Source organism: Lethenteron reissneri, chromosome 29, assembly GCF_015708825.2.
Source record: "Lethenteron reissneri isolate LAM-NWPU_2019-01 chromosome 29, ASM1570882v1, whole genome shotgun sequence".
Lineage (NCBI taxonomy): Eukaryota > Metazoa > Chordata > Hyperoartia > Petromyzontiformes > Petromyzontidae > Lethenteron > Lethenteron reissneri.
In genome coordinates this window covers 3,613,545-3,635,804 of record NC_083807.1, presented here as the reverse complement: position 1 = coordinate 3,635,804, position 22,260 = coordinate 3,613,545, and the positions used below count along the sequence as shown (strand labels likewise).

The 22,260-nt window shown below is 49.6% G+C and overlaps 1 protein-coding gene across 12 annotated transcripts in view; it reads right to left on the bottom strand.

Moving 5' to 3' along the window:
- The window catches only part of LOC133349164 (protein 4.1-like), a 123,346-nt gene that overhangs the window by 24,158 nt on the left and 76,928 nt on the right, over positions 1 to 22,260 (bottom strand). For 9 of the 12 annotated variants that reach the window (XM_061562420.1, XM_061562416.1, XM_061562419.1 and 6 more), the window contains 8 exons: positions 16,465 to 16,540; positions 15,081 to 15,299; positions 14,161 to 14,248; positions 7,279 to 7,431; positions 5,515 to 5,612; positions 4,404 to 4,582; positions 2,544 to 3,016; positions 1,994 to 2,062 (listed from right to left, as the gene is read on the bottom strand). In XM_061562420.1, coding sequence (XP_061418404.1) covers positions 1,994 to 2,062; positions 2,544 to 3,016; positions 4,404 to 4,582; positions 5,515 to 5,612; positions 7,279 to 7,431; positions 14,161 to 14,248; positions 15,081 to 15,299; positions 16,465 to 16,540 — 1,355 coding nt within the window. The remainder of the gene's footprint in view (positions 1 to 1,993; positions 2,063 to 2,543; positions 3,017 to 4,403; positions 4,583 to 5,514; positions 5,613 to 7,278; positions 7,432 to 14,160; positions 14,249 to 15,080; positions 15,300 to 16,464; positions 16,541 to 22,260) is intronic. The other 3 variants (XM_061562421.1, XM_061562418.1, XM_061562422.1) reach the window with 3 other exon arrangements.

Below are 22,260 nucleotides of genomic sequence, written 5' to 3'. Positions count from 1 at the left end.
ACAAAGCTACATGGCAAACGTTGTGCAAGCCTTGATCCCTCGGGCTCTCATCAGCATGGCGTGAGTCCATTAGACAAATGATGCTGGGTTGTCCGGTGTTACGGACCGTCCGTGAACATCATGGGACGCCTTCATTAGGCGGATTCTGCTCAATCGACGAGAGCCAAATTCACACCTTGACGAACGCTCAATTCTCTGTCCAATTTTTTTATGAACAAGTGCCAAAGTCTCCTGTACTGATGATGATGGGGCAATTCGCCAGAATGGTGAATATTGGCTGTTTCATGGAGATTGTGAGCTTGGCCCTGTACCCAGGCGCGTGGAACATGCAGGCATTGCCAAAAGAGCCTGACTTTGTTTTTTGGTTGTTGTTGTTGCTGCTATAATTAGGACGAAGGAACTCACTCTTTGTGAGAATGTGTTTCACGGAATTCAACGCCTCTGATTCTTCCCGGTTATTCAAGCTCATATCCTGAATCTCTTCTAATTCTTAATCAGGACTCCTCAACCGTAATGGCAGCCTATTACATTATGTGCAAACTTTAAAATGTGTGTTGTTTACACTGATTGAAACAACTATTGAAACATTTGAGCCATTAAACTAGGGTACGATGGTAGCAGAGATATAAATAAAAATCATCTTAAAGCATTGTAAATCATTCTTTGGTTCTTTCGGTTAAGTCACGTCTAAAGATAAAATAATAAATTAAAATAAAAGCATATTATTTTATCTTTAGACGTGACTTAACCGAAAGAACCAAAGAATAATTCCTGCAGTCACGAAAGCTCTATAATTAAGATTGTCAATCAGTTTTGAGGACGATAATTAAAATATTTGTTCATAATCAAATGACATGATCAGAATCAAATGCATTGCTAAAGCTAATGTTTAGGAGGAGAAAAGTAAAATTATTGAAATTTATATTGATCAGAGGAAAACAAATTAAATTTGCTCATCCTATTTCAAAACGAACAAAAAAAAAATCCGTCAAAATGTTTCGTAAGTCACGGCGATCGTGAAGCGAACGCTCCCAAGAAGTGAGACAACAGCGAGCGATTTAACAGCGGAAGGCTGAGACAATTATAGTGTTGGCATCAAGATCATTTGTTCACTCGTGCAAATGTGGTGGGAAATTTATAGCCATCGTCACCCGAAGGAGCAAACCACGGGGAATGCGTTGCAACCTCGTGCCGTTGCAAACGCCGCGCTGATGAGCGAGCGACGCTGCACTTTGTGCTTTCTGACAACATTTCACAAAAACAAAAACGACCGCATTTAAAAACTTGGAAGACAATTTAAATCTGACTTTTTTTTTTTACAAAATTTCCAATCAAACAAGTTCAAAAATTTAAGAGCGTGCAAAGCAATGCTGATTTGTTAAGCTGAATATCCACGCTGCATGGAAATTAAATGAAACGCCAGGTTACTATTGTGCTGCACAGTAGCGTATGTAGCGTTGGATTTTATGTTCCAGAATCGGCTTGCGATTTTCGGTGGGTTTCAGCGGAGTGATTTAAAAATGTTTACCCATCTATTATATAAATAACATTTACAAGCTGTAAATGTGAAAAACTTGGTCTTCCTGGAAAAAAAATTTATTTTGTTAATAAGATATATCAGATGCAAGTGAAATACACGTGCAGACGAGAATGCGGTACCCGATGTTAATGACGAGCCCAGTCAATCACGTCACAGTGCTCTTGATCACATGGTGGCTTGCTTTTTTTTAAATAAACAAAACGTACAGTAAGTATTATAAGTAGACGTTTTACGACTTATCACACGAAAAAAAATGTCCTTCTCGCTGGAACAACGTAAAACAGATCCGATTGGAATGGCGGCTTGGAAAGTCCACGTGATCGAGGCCACTGGGAACACGCCGGGGGAGGGGGGGGGGATGCGACCCATCTAATCGGCTCCTGCGTTTTGCTCCTGAGTGACGTGGGGATTGGTTATGTGAGGTCAGGCCCATCACAGGCTCTGTATACCAACCTCTAACATTAGATTGCTATGTCTGACATACATGGTGTCACCTTCTACCCTGCTAGGTGCAGGACTCTGCTGCGGGGGATGGAGGGGGGGGGGGAAGAGGGTGGGTGGGCGAGCAAAGAATGAGGTAAAAAAATATATCGATGCTTGAAATCAAATAACCGTAAAGTGGCACGGCAAATAATATTCGGCAAAATCGGATTATCGTTTAAACAAAGGCAATGCATAACAACTGCAACAGCAATAATCAACAATGCATTTGCAGCAAAATGTTGTCTAATGAACAAGTAAACAAATAAGCATGCAAACTAGAGAAACACTTGCAGCCTTAACATTACGTCCTCGGGACCTAAGCACCAAACTTCGCCGCGACTTCAAACCGGACAGCCGAAAAACCAACGCTCGTGCAATGTCTCAACTCCTCGCTCACCGAACACCTGGAATTATCTCATTAGCGGGAGAAATGGAACAGCTGGGGGGGGAGGGGGGGCAGAGGAGGCGGGGGGGGGAGGCGGGGGGGGGGCGAGGGGGGGGCATCACAATTCCTCGTCACCTTCTCGTGTCCGGGGACCGGGCCGTCCTCCTCCCTCATCTCCGACTCGTGCTTCCTCTCCTCTCTGGCAGTGAACGTGCTCTCGCTGACCACCGTCTCCGTGACGACCACCGAGCTGCTCATGGTCGCCTTTTCCTTTTCCATGAAAGTGGTGGTGGCGGCGGCGGTGGCGGTGGCGGCGGTGGCGGTGGCGGCGGTGGCGGCGGTGGCGGCGGCGGCCGTGATGACAGTGATAGTGGTGGTGGCGGAGTGTTTGTCGGAGGCCACGTTTTTTTCGTGCTGGCCGGCCGTCTTGTCGTTGGCCGTGGGGCTGCCAGCGTCGTGATGGCCCTGCTGCTGCTGCTGTTGCTGCTGCTGCTGCTGCTGCGTGGAGGACGCCGTAGTGGACACAGAGTAGGCGGGCGAGTCCGGGGCCGGCGCCGTCTCGGGAGCACTGACCAGCGACAGGCCCTCTTGGCTGCTCCCAATCGGCGCTGATGAGAGCCGTGACCAGGAGATAACGGGGGAGGGCAGAAGAGGAAGAAAAAAAATTACTCCCATCTCATTAAGACCACCGCATTGATTTCTAATTGCAGATTTCTGCCAAAAAACATAATTCAAGTGCGGCTTCAAAGGCATGATTAATTAAATGTTTGAGAGTGCTCTGGAAACAGAAGTGTTCAGACGAGGCACGCGGATAGCACGACGGGATACAGCGGCCAGGTTCAGAGATTGAAGACACTTTTCCTTTTGGTTCAACTGTCGTGCCGTGCTGGGAGACCACAGATCACATCAAACCGGTGAGCTCTGCATCGCAAGTCCAGCGTGCTAACCCGTCATTCCCATGGCAGCTAAACCCTATTTGTAATCTAACCGATAATCACCTGGAAATCATTTGCTTGGAAGATGTCCCAACTTCCCAATTGTGGCTGGAGCCCTGTTGATGTAACCTGGCCACGCCCCTCATTGTGACCACGTGTGCAGTGACCATAATATTACTACGCGCCGTCTGCTTTAGAGTAGACATATATGTATGTTGAGCTTCTTTCGCACCATACGTAACCAACCGTGCTAATCGGAGGTGCGGATTAAAGATCCTCCGATGTTATTTGCAAGCTCGAGGCCATTTTGTGCCGGGCGTCACGATCCAGATTTGGCAAACTCGAAAATTACCCGCATCATTACTCGACTGGGTTTACAGAGCAGCAATCAACACCCCCTACGAGAAGATTACGTCCCAGGTCTCACGTGCAAATGAGAGAGGGAACCTGGTCTCTTGAGTTCTCACCTGACTAAAAAAAAATCAGCTAACTCACAAATAACTAACATGAGCATGCGAGCATGAGAGCGCGTGTGTGCATATGTGTGCATGTGTTGGCATGAATGTGTGGAGCGGTAGTGTAGTGATTCGAATGCTTACGCTACAAACCCCGTGAACCGAGGTTCGATTCCCGCTCACGGCCAACACCATTATCAGAACCGGTCCTGGGCCTCCCCAAGGTCAACTAAGCCTCAAATGAGCACGTGGTGTGATGTGTAAACATTGCCACGGGGGGAGACAAAGGTGGCCCCCGGGCATGGTGCTGACAAACCCCCACCCTCTTGCGTGCCGTGCCAGTATTCGCCAACGGCACTCGCCCCAACGGTCCGTTGGAGGCGACTGTGGAGGATCTTTGTCTCCATGCGTCAGAGGTCGCAAACGGGTTTTGATTCCTTACCCGTACCCGTACCCGGCCGCACCAGGGTCGCAAACGGGTACCCATACCTGTACCCGGCCGGGTACGGGTAGCCGGGTATCGGGTAGGGTACGGGTATCGGGTACCCAGTTGCGACCTCTGCCATGCGTGAGCCTGCGTGTGACGTGCGTGCGTGTGACCACACCCCCGTCGAGTGAGCGGGAGAGCGTGTAGCGCTTGCTGGAGGAGCGGGTGAAGCTGGGCGCCGGCCGGTCGATCAGGGTGCTCGCCTGCCGCGTCTGCGCCTGGGTCCGCCCCGAGTAGCGGAACTTGGAGCCCAGCGTCAGGAATCGCCCCTTGGGAGCCGGCTCGGGGGACACCAGCCTGGCGTGGCCGGGAGTGAGCGGGCGAAGGCACGACGGGGTGAGCGGGCGGGCGAGCGAGCGAGCGTCACACAGCGGTCTCGTGCCCGTGGCTAAAAACCGAAGCGGTATTCAAAGCGCCGACTTCCCTCGCTACTGCGAAAACTGTAACCTCGGTCAAACCGCAAAAAAAATATATCCCGCCGTACTGGATCGCCTGTCATTGATGTTCAGCAACAGCAGGACGCTGCTCTTACCTACAACGGGCGTTTGGAGACATGAGAAAAAAAAACTCGGGTCACGCGGCCCGGATACCGTCGCCGTTTTAATTGCTTGCGCACATTACGTGTGTGTGTGTTGAGCGTCTTTCGCACCGTACGTAGCCAACCGTGCCAATCGGAGGTGCGGGATGTTGGTGATGGTGGTGGTGGTGTGGGGAGTGGTAGCGCAACGGTTAGCGCTCTGCGCTACGAACCCGGCAACCCAAGTTCGATTGCCGCTCACGGTCAACACTAGTGAGACGATTATCTGAACCGATCCTGAGTCTCCTCTAGGTCGACTCAGCCTCAAATAAGAACCTCCTTGTGATGTGTAAACATCACCAGTAGAGAGACAAAGGCGACCGAGTGTGGTGTTGGCCATCTACCCCCTCGTGTGCTGTGCCAGCCTTCATAGGTGCTCGCTAACAGCACTTGCCCCAACAGTCTGTTCAGGCCGTACGGAGGATCTTTGTCTTTTTTTTGTTGATGTTGCCGTTGATGAAGATGATGCTGGTGATGTTGGTGATGAAGATTATGTTGGTGATGTTGGTGATGATGGCGGTGATGTTGGTGATGTTGGTGACGATGGCGGTGATGTTGGTGATGTTGATGATGATGGCGATGATAACCCCTTCATTCCTCCTCACTCTGTCACCGCCTCCCTACGCGACCGGGCCACGTTGCCCCGCCATACCTGAAGAAGGTGTGATGCTCCACGCACACTTTCCACAGCCGCTTGGCCGCACGGTGGTTGGGCAGTTTGAAGCCGATGGTGCTCTCGAACTGTTCAAACTTATCACGAAACAAAAAAAACAAACATGCAAACTTGACTGGGGGGGGGGGGGGGGGGGGGGGGCGCCGCTCGTTGTGCAGAGGGTTCGCGGTTTCCAATCCGGCAGCACCCCTCCCCAGAGGTCGCAACCGGGTACCCGATACCTGTACCCTACCCGACACCCGGCTACCCGTACCCAGCCGGGTACGGGTACCCGTTTGCGACCCTGGTGCAGCCGGGTACGGGTACGGGTAGACCGTGAGTCACTGGTGAGTAACTGTTTGTCACTCATTTCCCAACGTCTTGTCTCTTCTCACAATTCAAGTTCCTAGAATCAACCCACCTGCGCCTGTAACATGGCTTCATCCCAGAGGTCGCAATCGGGTACCCGTACCCGTACCCGGCCGGGTACGGGTAGGGTACGGGTACGGCCGGGTACGAGTACGGGTACCCGTTTGCGACCCTGGTGCGGCCGGGTACGGGTACGAGTAAGGAATCAAAACCCGTTTGCGACCTCTGCCCCTCCCTCCCCCTGCAGGTCACCGCTGCGGGTTCGCTCACCGCAATGTACAGCACTACGCCTCGGAGCGGCGGTAGCGGTGGGCATTTGGGGTTTGCGAGCACCGATGTTCGGGGCAGACGCGTAGTTTTATATGAAATCTAACGAAATAGCTCAGAGCCTTGAAAACGAAAGACTTTAAAAGCTCCGATGTGCACGCGCGAGGAGAAATCGAGCAGATGCTAGTGTGTAAATGACGCCTCTTAGTGTTGCTGCAGATGCAAAGAGTGAGGCAGTCAATTAAAATTTAAAAAGAGCAACAGATTCACATTAATTACACACTTGTCAGAGCCGAATGAGTGTTAACTTCAACCTCATTATTCATGTGCACGCCGTAAATTTAGTGGGGTTTTTTTTTTACATAAAACACAGCCAGTCCTTGGGCTTGTTGTTTATCAAGCTTGAAACGTTTGTTAATTTTATTTTCCAATGGCGGCTAATTTAAAGTTTTTGCTGTTTTTTTATTAACTGCTGACTAAACTTTTGACACCGTCGTCCCACTGTTGTTCTTCGATCGCATTTTTGTAAAAAAAACAAAACGAAAGATGACGAGAAGTATCTTCAAACAACAACAACAACAACAAAGACACCAACACGTCTCAGCGGCCATGCAGCTTGTAACGGTACTTCCTGCAGAGGACACCAACTCGGGGCAAAAAAAACTAAAAACGAAGAAGCCAATAGCTCAGTGGGCTTTACCTGGCAAGATCAAAATTTGTTGTTTTATTTGTATAAATGTTTTAAGCGATTTGTTTACCTTTCCTATACTTTGCACTCCTGTCGTGTTTTTGCAATGTTTTTTGTTGTAACGTTCTGACCCACCTCTACTGGACATCTGTGAAAATAAGAGCTTCATCGCTCATTGAATTCTTCCCATGTAAATATTCCGATTTTGAAATTCTCAAACGAGTTGCCACCCCCTCCCCCCCCCCCTTTCTCACGGAGAAGAAGAGCGGGGGGGAAAGGCAGAGAAGTAGCAGAGCAGCATGCGGTGTGAGCAACGCGGCGCAACAAAAGGAGGGCACTTCACAGCTCGTCCGCAAATGAAACAAAACAGCCGGAGACCAATCGAGGGCAACTTAACAGGGACCTCCCCACCCCCCACCGCTACCATGCCTCCTACTCACCTCCCCGGGACGAATCTTGATGTAGAAGTTGCTGCGCTTGTAAGAGATCTTCAGAATCTTGGGCCATGCGAAGCGGTTGATGCGCAGACGGTCTCGGTAGATGAGCAGCCCGTTTGCGCACACGCCCAGCATGATGTCCACACCCTCAGAGTCCTGAAACCAACACACAAGGCAAAGATCCCCCCATATAGCCTTTAACGGACCGTTGGGGCAAGCGCCATTTGCGAGGTGGCTATTCAAGGATATTGAGGTCATAAAGCACACGACCCAGGTACGGAAAACTGGTCCACTCTCACCACAAATGGAGTTTTGGATAATAATAATAATAATAATAAAATAAATACCCAGGCAGGTGCTAAGCTTTGGTTCGGCTGATGGTAAGGCCCCACCATTTTAGTGGCATCCTCCAGGTTCAGCAGCAGAACCTCCAACTCCTTCTTAGAGTGAGCAGCAACCACCAGATCATCGGCGTACATAACATGGTTGACCAGTAGGGAGACATCCCTTGCCCGTACCTGAGCATCGACCAGCCTCCCATTGTATTTTTACCAGATAGAAATTCCATTGGTACAGCCATGAAAGGTGTATCTAACGAAGTGGTCGAAGATGACGTTAAATAATGTGGGAACCAGAGGACATCCCTGTCGCACCCCAACGTAAAATGGGGAATGGCTGACTCCCAGCCACACAACTTTACCTGGGCCAGGGACCCCAAAAGCATGAAAACCTACCCAGAGGCCTGGCCCACTGATGGCATCATCGCCCTTGACCAGGTCAACAAAACAGAGATGTAGGTCCATTTGAATCCCTAACACCTCTGCTGCAGCAGACGGAGAGAGAAAATGCCATCCGTGTAGTATGCCATTTTCTCACTCCCCACAAAGATAAAGGCAAAGATCCCCCATATAGCCTTAACAGACTGTAGGGGCAAGTGCTGTTAGCGAGCACCTATGAAGGCCGGAACGATACACGAGGGAGTTGGTGGCCAGCACCACGCCCGACCGCCTTTCTCTCCCCAGTCGCGATATTTACAAACCACACCAGGTACTCATTTCAGGCTGAGTCGACCTAGGGAAGGCCCAGGACCGGTTCAGATAATCATCACTGGTGTTGGCCGTGAGCGGGAATCGAACCCGGGTCGCTAGGTTCATAGCGCAGCGCGCTAACCGCTACACTACCGCTCCCCACTCCCAACACTCACGCACACACATACATGCACGCACGCTTGTACTCAGAGCCACACTCCGCACAAGACCGCCATTGCTCGACATTCACCGAGGACCGCTGCCCCAAACTCAATTTAATTTCACGATTGCAAGTATCACGTGCTGCCTGTTACGCCCCGGCAGCATGGATTCGTGAGAAGCAGGTCCGAAATAAAATGTGAGCACCCTTACAATCGAGCACGCGGCATTCCATCACAGCACAGCGGTACGCCACGGAGAACACTGACGTTAAGGATTGGCTGGGCGGCATGTCAGTATTCAGTCGGCTAGCCGAGAGGACCGCACGCAGTGGGGGAGAGAGATGTGGCAGAGGGCTTTGCGAGGAAATTGCTCAGACGGGCAATGTGGGCGACGCGGAGACCGCACAGCCTCAGTGACGCGGGCTGCTGCCACCGCTGACGACATCCAGTGGGAGGGCGGCGCGTGCCAATCTGAGGCAGCGACACGGACGCACGTGGGCGTCGTCGAGAACAAGTTGCCGTCTCGCGGCTCCGTGCGTCGGTGGAATTGGAAGATCGATGAAATGACGACGGCGTTGGTTTGCGCCTTTCTTCCATTCCTTCCTCCATTATTAATCCCCCATTTCAAAGGGAAGGTGTTGTGCTCATTAACCCAGGAAAGCATCACTGAGTTACGGGAGGGTCCTGCCAAGCCCTCATAACGAGGGGGGGGGATGTTGCTGGTGTGTGTAATCTTGGGATCTTGGGATTACACACAGCAGTCATTTGCAGGTCGTTTTTTTCAGATTTGGGATTTTTTTTTGCCACCAGCAGTTACATTTTATGTTTTTTTAGTTTTCGCTATGGGTGGAAAACGGAGAACTCAGAGGAAACCCAAGCGGAAAGAGAAAAACGCCATGCAGAAAAGCGCCCAAGTCGGGAATCTAACCCATGTCCTTCTTGTATGTATGCTGAACTTATTTCGCAACCGTACGTAGCCAGCCAAGTTAATTGGAGGTGCGGTCGGGCGGGCGGGGGAAAGGACAACAAAACTGAACACAAAAAGCAGTTCTAAACAAATGGCACAAGTGTTGCCAATGCGACAACCCTGCCACCCCCGCGCCCCCCGACATTTGCTTTTCCCTGTGCAATCTAAGTAATGGAAAACTACCCCCCCTTCACAGACTGACAGGACCAGTGCAGAGAGCGGACTCGATGTTGGGCACTGGGCCAACCCAATTCATCCGTAACTTCCATTTTGTTTTTTCATGCCAAGTGTGGGGCTCGGGCCCTCAAATGTCAACTTGTGATGCCGGTGCTGCAGAGGGAGGTTGGTGGTGGAGCGTGAGGAGTGGTGGTGAGGGGTGGGAGGTGGGGTTAGCTGGGGGGGGGGGGGGGGGCACGGTGAAAGGGGACGTGCAAGACGGTGAGAAAAGGCACTTGAACAGAATTATAAGCAAACGAGGCGTTCCGTGGGCTTGAATGAAACGGACCGTTCGAAGAAACTCCATCACGGTGCAATTTCCAAGCAATTTTTTTAAAATTACACCCAATATCAAAAAATATTTATAAATAACTTGAACACAAATAAACTGCACAGGTTATTACCCAATAACGGCCCACCCCAAAAAAAAACAATCTGCAGTCCACCGACAATTGACAGCACACACAATAAGTTTGGCTCGATATTGCATTGCGATTTCCTGAATGGCTACGGACAAAGTCAATAAATTCCCTTCTGTGCACATGTCACATGTCAGATGATAAACACCACCACCTGTGCGATGGAACGCCACCCGCCTGCAACCAACTGTCTCTTACGATTAAGTCTCACCGGCCGTGGCCGTTTGGTGGAGGGTTCATAATGATACAGCTTCGGTCGGGTCGTTTGCGTGGCCTAACCCGTGAATCTATCATGAATCGTTACATTGGCTATGAAAATCTACATGTGGGCGCCACAGTGGTGAGATGTTAACTACGTCGCCTGGTATACAGAAGGTCGTGGGGTACGAGCTTGACCCCGACGCCTGCTGTGTATTTGGAGTTTGCGTGTCTCTCTCCCCTTGGATTTTTCTTTGGGTCCTCCGCTTTTTCCCTACACATTTAGAATCATGCATTTTAAGTATTTGGCTGCAATACATTTCCACACGATAAGCCACTACGTTCAGCTATCATTTGTGGCCACGTTGTTTCCTGCTAACAAAAAAAACTTTAGTTTAACACGTAGTCTTTCCCAACCAATATAATCCATAATGGAGGTTTTTTTGGGTTAGATCGCATATATAATGTGTAAATCAACCCACCACTACCCGACACAGCCAATTAGTAAGGTTTGTCACGTAAACAGAACGCGCCAATGCGTTACTAGTGCAGTACACCGGTGTGTTGGAGAGCAAAGCCACAACATTTACAATCTGAGTACGACTTTTCACCAGTAATTACAACTAGCTTCATCAGGCGACAGCCAGATTTGTGGAGAAATCCTCCTATTTCATTCCTTAAATAGAGCGGTAGATGTGATAGAGGGGTAGATATGTTTAACGACAGATTTTTTTATTTACGCGATCCAACCCAAAAAAACCTGGATTATGGAAAAGAGGTTTAGTTAATTTTTATATTTAATGTAACGGTTTTGGCTTCGTTTGCACTCCTATTACCACGTCGTCTCTCTCCTCTTGAATCCATAGGAACCTTTTACCTGCCACTCTCTTCACCTGCCAATCACAAACGCCCACCACCCCCACCCACGCCACTCGTGAAATTCTCTACTTGTGCACGTGCTCGAATCCTACGTGAACGCTCGCATTTAACCGGCACTGTAGCGCTTAGGGGGCGGGGGGGGGGGCTGGATGGGGGGTAGGGTGGGGGGCTGGAGGGGATGGGCTCCTCCTGCTGAAGGTTCAGCTTCAGCGTCCCTTTGGAATGTTTTGAGTAAAGTCATTTGATATACAAACGGTCTGCAACAGTTGGAGGGGGGTGGCTGCATGCAATGCAAATGTTGCGACAATAAAGCAATGGACCGTAGCAGCTTTTCCTCTTTACACGGGGGACGAGAGCTGCTAGGGTTGAATGCACGATAGACAACATCAGATCGTATTATTACTCCATCCTCACTGGGATCCTTCTGTTGTCTTTCCCCCTGCACCTGCGATTACCACGGTTGGCTACTTACTGTGCGAAAGGAGTTCAACATACACACGTGATATGCAAATTATTTTGTCAAAGCGCTCTTCCCCCTCCAACCCAGCTTAAATATACGCTTCAAGCCTGGTGGTGTTTCATTCAGACGCTGTCTTTCCGACAGACCTGTTCTTCACCTGAGGACGGCTGCTTGCGTTGTGGCCGAAACGTCGTGAGAATTATTTTATTGTGTTTTATTTGTATTATTTTATTACTTCCCTTCTACGTGACTTTACCGAAAGAACCAAGATACATACGTACATTCCATTTAACGTTTAACATTCACGTTCAAGTCTCCTTGACATAATCCCATGTCATATCCCCCCTATCCCCTGAGCATATGTGGTCTCTATAACCGTGGGTTTGATGTAATGTTCTTTTTGGGCGACCAGTAAAATGGTATGCTAGATGCAGGAACACACACACACACGTTACAACCGGGAAGATTACGTCAACGCAGATTAATTTGGGACTTTAAACAAGGTAACGTCAGAGAGAGGAAAGTTCACAGAGCAGTAACTGTCCGCTCGAAGTCTCACCGAATTATTATTTTATTTTAATCACGGTCGCTGAGCTCAGCACCCAAAAGGCCAAGTGGCCAAACATACCGCGTGACAAACTGCAGCTGTACTAGGTAATCATGAATATGTTTTATTGCATTGAGCAAGGTTGTGAGAATCTTTGAAAGAGCAACGACGAGAGGGAAAGTCGAAACGCGCGTGTGTGCGCATGTGTGTGCGCATCTGTGTGCGTGTGCGCGTGTGCGCGTGTGAGTGCACGCGCATGTGTGCATGTGTGTGCGCGTGCGTTTTTTGTTAATTTTTAAGTGGAGAGCGGTGGTGGGTGCAGTAACCGCGCTGCACTAGGAACCCGAGTACGATTCCCGCTCATGGCCAACACCAGTGAGGATTATCGGAATTGGTCCCGAGCCTCCCTTAGGTCGACTCAGCCTCAAATGAGTACCTGGTGCGGTGTGTAAAAAACATCACCACTGGGGAGACAAAGGCGGCCGGGTGTGGTATTGGCGACCCACCACCTCGTGAGCCGTGCCCGGCCTTCATAGGTGCTCACTACCAGCACTTGCCTCAACAGTATGTTAAGGCTATACGGGGGATCTTTGTGTGTGTGTTTTATACAGTTGCTGAACACGGGCCCAAAGGTCTAAAATACCAAGCCGCACAGCAATAAACAGTATCATTTATGGTGTAGTGGTTGAGTGTGTGGATGAGCGAGTGAGTGCGTTTCTGTGACCTGCTGTATGGTCATTGAACACGGTAGGAATGAGACGAAGCAGCCAGTCTAGTTGACCGAATCCTTCAATATGTAGGTTGAACTTCTTTCGCACCTTACATCGCCAACCGTACTAATCGGAGGTGCAGGGAAAGGACAACAAACTAAACACAAAAAGCAGCTCTACAGAAATTAGTTTTCAATCTAGATTATTTAAAAGTGCATAGCTCCTGTGGCTTCCTAATATCGGAAGGGAGAGCTTTCCAGACGGCCGTAGGAGCGCATCTGAAAGCGCGCGAGGCGGTGACCGTCTTTGTCCGATGGCCAGCCAAAAGCTGCTGCTGCGAGGATGACGACCGGAGTTCGCGTGATGATGGTTCATGCTCCTTGACGAGATCAGCGAGGAATTGCGGTTCAATCTTGATTTGTGGTTCATTTGTGGCAAGCACTTTACGTGCAACGAGCGCAACCTAATACAGTAAAGCCTTGGATTGCGAGTACCTTGGTCTGCGAGTGTTTCGCAAGACGAGCAAATTTCTTAAATAAATATTAATTTGATAAATGAGCGAGGTCTTGCAATACGAGTAGTACGTGTATACGCTTTGTCTGCCGAGCGTCACGTGATCACAACTGATATACGAGTGCTTTGGATTACAAACACGTTTCCGGAAATAATTATGATCGCAATCCAAGGTTTTACTGTAACGCATTCCTCAGGCGACCGGGAGAGCCTATGCAGCTTGGCAGGCACTGGACGGACGCGGGTGGAGGAATCAATGAGCCAAGGTCATGTTAACAGTAACTTTGCAAGCATCCTCCGCTTAGCACGGGTTTTCTACGTACGGTGCGAAAGAACTTCAACATACATATGTACAGAGGAGTGTTACTAAAACTAATAGACTGATTTTATTTTAGCAGGTAAGGACCACTGAGCTATGTAGCTCTTTTCAGAAGCGACCAGGCCACAAACGACAGCTCAACAAAATGGCTCATCACGTGGACATTTACAGCAGCCAAAATATTCTAAACGCGTGACGTTTCTGAAGGTGGAGGAAAAAAACGGAGGACCCGGAGAAAACAACACAAACTCCAAATACGAAGCGGGCGTCAGGGTCGGAATCTACCCCGCGACGACCTCCTGTATATACAAAGCCAGGTAAGTGAACATCTCGTGACCGCGACGCCCGACAGCGGACAACATCCTCCGGGCGATCGGAGGGCGTCGCATGTTTAAGTTCGCCGTGCGAATCATCCGAGTCGCGTGGCGTTGTGCCCGAGTGCGAGTGCGGGTGGGGTTGGGGTGTCACCTTGGCATGGTGCAGGTCCACCCCGTACATGGACAGCTTCTTGGCATTTTCCAGGAAGTGAAGCTCAGCCTCGGCCGGCGTCATTCCTCTGTCGGCGTCGTACAAAGAGGGAGGGGGGGGGGCGCGCAGAGGGCACGAAACGGCATGTCAGCGCGCTCGGCGATGTACGCCGCGATAAGAAGTTCGGCGTACGTACGTGTGGGCAAAAGGTACAGAGGCGCAGCACCACAATGGCGTGCGCACGCCATCGCTGGCGGAAGGGCCTATACCCCCGCAGCCGGAGAGAGCTCTGGAAAGCTCCGCTTCTCCAGGGCAATTTTTTTGGGTCTGCTCTTCCACGCTGGCTGGGTGCATTGTCTTGTAAGAGGTGGTAGTTGCCCACACTGCATCCCCACCAGAGGCGAGCCGTCAATTGATTCAACTGTAGTAGGGTGCACCTATTTGTACTGCTGGGGGGCACAGAGGCGGAGGTGGGTGGTGGTGGGCGTTATGAAACTTGCGCTTTTTGTTTTCCAACTTGCGTGCCGACAGTCGAAATTAAACCGTCGACCTCCGGATTGCACCTCTGATTCGCACGGTCGGCTACGTACGGTGCAAAAGACGTTCAACAGGCACACGTTGATTTTAAGTCACCTTCATTCCCGCTGGAAGAATAGCAAAGCACAATTGAATTCTCATTCGCTGTGATTGTTCTACATCTTACACACTGGTTTGTTGTTGTTATTGTTCAGCGTCATAGTTGTCGCTGTTGTTGTCACTGTTACTCCCCCCACCACCACCCAGCCTGGAAAACCTGGGTAAATCTGGGAAGTTTCTAGTTCCACCTCTGCCGGCGACAGCCACGGAGAGGCTCACAGATCACGCGTAGCGGGGGGATCGGCGTCGCCATCCCCCACCCCCACCGGAGCTCCGCCGCACACCTGTGCGTCTTGTGCAGCTCCACGACCTTGTCCTCGAGCTCGCGCGTCTGGTTGGGCGCGAAGCGGAACTCGGAGACGTAGTCGCCCGCGTGCTCCTCGGGGTCGAAGTCGCCCAGCTCGGCCTGCACCGCGTACGAGCCGAGCAGCGCGTGCGTCACGAACGAGCAGGGCAGCCGCCCCCGCAGGATGTCCTCTCGCAGCTGCAGGCACAGGTAGTACCTGGGAGGGGCAACGGAAATACTCCGATGAGAGGGATGAATGTACGCATGCGTGCGTAGGCAACCGTGCTAGTCGAAAGCTATACTCTTTGTTTTTTTTAAATCCTTTATATTATTAAATCCTTTATATTAAGTTCGCTTGCTTGCTTGCTTGCATGCTTGCGTGCTTGCCTGCTTGCTTACGACCGTGCAAATCTTTCGGTCGTTTTTTAACCCACTTCCCGTGATCCAATTGAGCTGACATTTTGCACACAGACTCGTTGTGTGTGACAATTAATTTTCGTGAAAACAAATTTCCAAAATTTTACACTGTTTAGGGAAATTTTTTTAAATATTTAATTACCAATTGCTTAATGCTGCCAGACAATCATCTGACCCATAGGTGGCAGCCATCTCAAGCCAGAGGACGAGAGGACTCTAGCCGCCACACATATAAAGGATTTATAGTGAAAAACTTTGTTTTTACGGGTACATTTTTTGGTAAAATCACGTAGGTAAAAAAATCTAATAAAATAAATGAAGACAACTAAATTAAGCGGTTGTGCTTTCGCTATGTTGTCCCCACCTGAAGAAGGACGCTTGTGTTGCGCCCGAAACGTTGTGATTTAATTTAGTTGTTTGTCATTTATTTTATTAAATTTTTTACCGACGTGACTTTACCGAAAAAACCAAAGAGTATGAATCCTTGCAGTCACGAAAGCTTCAAATCTGGAATTAATCGAAAGCTCTTGCGCCCATTGGCCAGACAATAAACACAGCACAGTACCGAAAATGTGTTGGCTATGTAGCAGCAGCAGCAGCTTTGAACAATGACGACGTGGGAAAACCAACATGTTAAATACATGGGACATCACGCGCAGCGGCCAAACGGTTCATGTACCACGATCGACGAACATTATCATTTATACGTCGTGTTCTATTTACTTACGTAAATATTACATCGTGCTCATTTATTTACCAAAAGATTACGAACGTCAACGTGCACAAGTAAAAATATACAGGGCACATTTCTCTAAAATATGATAAGCTACACTTCATCTCGATAAAGGATTTGGCCACACCATACGCTCTGTATATTTTTGACGTGTAAAAAGGTGACCTTTTATACTTTGTAGTGCACAATATTGCGGTTGCCACGGGCTTTCAGAGGGAAGGGATTCTCTCACCTCGTGATGTCTTCGCTCAGCTGCGAGGGGTCAGGGGGATAGAACTTCACGTTGAAGGAGAACACCCAGGGACCGCCTGAAACCGAGAGAGGCTCCAGTCAAGACTCGCACGTATGCGTCAGGCACACTCCACCGCCGTACGCGAGGGCATATCAGTTCGGCATTCACATCACGAGGGTTGAAACAGGACTCCCATGCGCTGGATCGTTCGGTAAGGCCCACTGAGCTATGTAGCTCTTTTTCAGAAGCGGCCTGGCTGTCACAAATGATAGCTCAACGAAGTGGCTTATCATCGTGTGGAAATTTATAGCAGCCAAACACTCGAAACGCAGAGAAAAATCCACGCGACCACAGGCAGAACATACAAATTCCAAATATACAGCAGGTGTCAGGGGTCGGGATCGAACCCACGTCCTCCTGCATACCAGGCGCCCGCCGTTTCGCTCCTAGCGCCTTTGCGTGAAACGTTGGGACACCGTGCCGTACGTCACGCGGTACAACCCGACAGCACGTGGAGCAAAACGTTGGACAACAAGACGAGCAGCACACCACACCGACACAACCGCGAAAGCACCAAGGCAGCAGGAGGAATGGTATTCCAAATTAAGGCAGACTTTAATGTCTTCATATAATCAATCTCAGGAGGGAAAATGAGAGTAGTTTCTTATACATTTCTTTATATATAGAGCACCGTCCTTTTAAATGTTCACTGGCTGTGGCACATTACATTTATATCAACGTGTACAGCATGAAAGCCCTGCAAGACCAAGTATTTCAACTTTCTTTTTGTAAAGCCTGTGATTTCTGAAACCCAATATTTAAATTCGCCTAGGATTTTTGCGTTCATTCCTTGCGCACCGGTAATGAACAGAGCCCAGCCTATAATCATAACCTAGTTTTCCAGACTAGAGCATTATCAAAGTTGATATGCCATTGTTGAATAAAATAAAAAAAAAGCATGACATTAAAAACAAATAAGACAGAGTCATGTGGTTGCGGAGATAGTTTTTTTTAACGGCAGGTAATCGAGCAAATCATTTTAAAATTACAATTTAAGGACAATATTTAACAAGACGGGGAAAAGCGGTGTAATATTCGCTTGCATACATTCATTATTTATATCTGGCCGCTCATCGCACGACTGTTTAAATAACCGATCTGCGTTCTCCAGCAGCCCCGCGTTCACCGGCGCGTGAACCTTCCCCGTCATCCTGCTTTCCCCTTGCTCAGAAAAATACATCACGAGTCCAATAACGCTTAGAAAACGCGCCAATTAAAGAAGGGCACAATGTGCATCGCGGGCACGCAAGCGCTCGGCAATAATCGCTCGCTGACAACGAATGGAAAAATCCCAAGAAAGAGGTGCACGGTCGGACGCTAATTATTTGTGAGTCACTGCAAACGCTGCCTCCTTGCCATTAATTGCTCCTCGGACTGATGAGGTTGCATGAAGAGAGGCCATTCTTGGAATCATGTTTTCATTTCGCGCAGTTTGACAATCAGGTAACACTTTTTTTTTACCTTAAAAAAACACATTTGTTGAGTGACGTGAAATACCAGCTGCCAAACGCATTATTATGATTACAACTTGTCAATGGCCAAAAAGTTACACGCCTAAAAGTATTCACACGTTAAATTGTGGTGGCGCATTGTTTAAGTGGTGACCATACTATGAACCCGGTGACCTTGGTTCGTATTCTGGGCCGCGGCTAACAGCAGTGGCGAGTGATGCCTCAACTGCTTTCCTGTGCCACCCCCCCCCCCTCCTTTCATTCAACCCACGATGACCAGCTTGGTGAAGTATGGTGAAACAATCCAGCAGTCAACTGTGAATTGTGACGAAAAGCAGTACATTGCCATTGCCGCTTTTATTTCAGACGCGAGCGAAAAATGTGTCAGCGCCCATCACGTGATAAAATAGTCCGCTACTGCGATGACAGGAGAAGACTGAGATTGCTGTGTGCCTTCATATTTCACTGTGTCTCTACGGCTAAGTCTTGCGTGATAAGAGAATGGCTAACTTCGACGGCGTGCACGTTTATCTTATTTATTTTGAGCGTAAATAACAATTTCTTGGCTTGACGCACGTCTGCGCGAGACATTGGCACTGCACAAGACTAATTAGTTGTCGGCACACTGCGAGGAGAAAGTAAAAAAAAGACAACATAAAAGCTGTCGTGTAAGAATCAAAGGCTTTGCACCCCCCCCCCCCCAACCGTGTCTCGATGGCTCCAGCTGGGGTAATAACGTGGGCTGCATCTCGTGCATCAGACGCAATCTGTTATTGGGCGACCTCTCCGCAAATACGCGAGCGAGCGGGGACATGCGCCTGTGGGTGCCCGCGCCATTCGCCGCTCTCGTTTCGAGCGCCGCTGCACGCGGGCCGCAAACATTTTCCCCTCGTCAACACGGCAGCGCCGCCGCTGCCAATCCACCCACCCCGATCGCTTGGTAAGATCACAAAATGCATGCCCCCCCACCCCGCCCCCTCCTCCTCAACCGGCCCGCCGCCGTCAAACTGCCGCACACTGACTGGCCACTCTCTCTGCCGCCGCTGCCGTGCTCGCAATGCCAGGGCCGTGCGAGCAGCAGGCATGGGTGATCGCTTCGTTTTTGCTATGGCGACGAGCCAATGAGGTTTTGCTCATCAGTGAGCCGCACAGCATTTGCTCCGGAGCGAAGGCAGCACTGCGGCCAGGGGCTGGCAGCTCGGCCAGGGGCTGCGTCAGCGCCAAATGCACAAGCGCACTCCCTCCCCTCCCTCCCCTCCCCCTCCCCTCCCTCCCCTCCCCCTCCCCTCCCGCCCCCTCCCCTCCCTCCCCTCCCCCTCCCCTCCCTCCCCACCCCACCCTGAATTCAATTTAAAGATAAATTGTGCAGACCGTGCAGTCCGGCACAAAGGCTGGCAGCGTCAACGAAAAAAAGAATCCCAAGTGGCTCAAAATACAACGGGGTATTTCACGTGGGTCACCACCATCGGTTATGATCAATCCACTGCTGGATGAAGGCCTGCCCAAGCCATCCCGTTGTTTTGCATTCCTGCGATGCAATAATCGACCTGGCACCCGGTAGCGCACCAACTGATTTCATCGCTCCATCTCCTCTGTGGACATCCCCTTGGGCGTACTGCATTCCTTGGCCACCACCCCATCATTAATCTTGACCGCGGGTTCTCTCACAGGTAAACAGGGCGGGGGGGGGGGGGGGAATCATGGTCAGTCTTGAGCAGCTAATATCACCGCACGGTTTCCCAGCGAATCGCCAATTTAAGTTCGTTAAGTGTCACGTGTTCCCACTGATCGACGGCGCGGCTGAAGCGCGCGCATGCTGAAAAGGCCGCGGCCACTCCGCGCCCAGAGCCAGCGCTGCTGTCAACGAGGCTCGGCAAGGAAACATCCGAAATGGAAAGGCGGTGACAAGAGTTTGTTTACAAAACATGGCTGATATCCATCAGCAGCAGAGAGCTGCTTGGCAAATGCCCATCTGGGAGTCCTGACGATTTTAATAATTTTTGACGGCAAATAATTAAATAAATGTGAACGGACGGGAGTGATTGGGCTGGAGATGACAAAAGAGCAAATCAAATCCATGTATTTGCATCGATTCTGTCTCACGATAGACAGATATCGTAGAAGCCGAAATAAGCTGAGCAAACTTTTCAAATAGTTGGCACCCTTTATCCAAATTTCTTGTTTTCAATCCACACTACAGAAGACAGCATCCACCAGCTGCCGCTCACTTAGGTGCACACATCACACAGGTGATCGTAAACACCAACAAATTCTCTCGGCCTGTGTGCACTGTGCGACAAAAAAACATCAACGGTTCCTGAAGCACCTCATTGCGGTCCACTTGTCTGAAGTTACCATCAAAATAAATTGAAGCAAATGCGACCAACTGACAGGCAGCAGGTGAGACAGAGAGACAACGGTAGACTGGTTTCACCCATACTAGGACCCATCAAATGGACTACAATATAACAATGCTTCACAAACCGATTGTGCTTTTTGCATAGCACACGAAAGGCTCGTGATTCTTTTGTACACATTTTTGGGCGTTATTTCGAGGCTTCCAGATTACATTATTTTTCCGTTACGATGAGTTTACAAGGAAAGGCCCACCGAGCTGTGTAGCTCTTTTTTCTGAAGCGACCTGGCCACAAATGATAGCTCCACGAAGTGGCTCACCGTGCGGAAATTTATAGCAGCCAAAGAGTCTGAACGCACGTTGCTTCTACATGTGGAGGGAAAACCCGGTTAACTGGGAGAAAAATCCACGCGACCACGGGGAGTGAACGTGAAAACTCAAAATATCCAGGCATCAGGGTCGGGATCGAACTCATGAGCTCCTGTATGTCAGGCGAGGTAGTTAACATCTCGCTGCTGTGATAACCTCATCAGTTACAGAGTTTGGACTCTTCGATTCGCTTTCAAGGCTGCACTGGACGTTGTACAACCAGCAGAGATCGATGCACAGTACAATAGTGCAAAAATACCTACGCAGCTGTACAATAAACATCGTAAAGAAATGGTAAAAAAACCCCTAAGCCACACGTGGAGCCCCTGTGTCCAAAGCTGTGGCCAGCACATGGCATGTATGAACCCCATGGTCCCAGATAAGTATTGCACCGGTCAACAAAAAAAACACATTTTTTTCTGGCCTGGACTTTTGCAGCTGTTTTAGACTAATTTCAGGGTGCTGATTCCAAATCTGATCTCAGATTTGCTCTATCACATCTCATTTTTATGCTATCGGCATACCCCATTTTCATTGATTTTACCCTAAATTAACTCTGTCATTTATGTTTGCAAGTTGTTGCGAGTCAGTGACTGCTTTAGTGTTAAAATATGGTGCTGTATTATTAGGATAGTGTGTTTATAATAAAAATTTATGTAGATATCCACATTTATTTAATATTTTTCTTCTGCAGTTTTTATTGAAAAACCTGATGTGATAGACAAAAACTGATGCCAGATTTGGAATCAGCACCCAAAAATTACCTTAAAACCGTTGGAATACCTCATGCCAGAAAAAGTGTGTTGACTAGTGTTGTCCCCCATATCACAAGCCCGGCAATTGGCCCACGCCAGCTGTGTTAACTATGATTGGTCACAGGCCAAGCACCACGTCCAGAGATGCAAGCCAAAAAAAATATATGAAAAATAATAATTCATCGCGCGGTGTTTCATTAGCGGTGGCAGATAACCAGCGGATGTCACAGCCGGCGGGCACTCTCTCCGTCCGAAACCTCACCTCGCAAACTACCCTGGCTGCTGCCAAACCACCAGAGTTGCCCCCCACACCCCCACTCCACACAACGCGTACGATGCAAAGTGCTTGGCAAGACCATATCAGAGCGCACAAGCGCAATTAATTTTTCTTTATGTGACAGTGTCCTCGGAGTGGAGAATCGCGCGCCGGCAAAAGCGGCCCTTTCCAAGGGTCGTCGGCCAAACGGGGCCTCCAGTATAATAAGGTATTCCAATCAGGCCGGCGCAGAAAGAACATTGCTGCCAAATTCTCTCGTTTCCAACGGCGATAAACGTCGGTTGCCATCTGCACTCGCAGGCCAATTGAAATTCTGAGTGTCTTTCCTGAAATGTTCCGAGCTCCGAATCAAGAAACAAAACAGAACTTCACCACACGCCAATCTTGGGCAGATCAACGTAAGCGCCCGACTGCCGCTGGGAAAGCAACGAACCGCAGAAACCGAGAGCTGCCCCCCGTTTGGATTGTTGCGTACTCATCCGGTGGGAAAGCATGGTCGACTGCCTCAGCAGAAGACGCTTGTGTTGC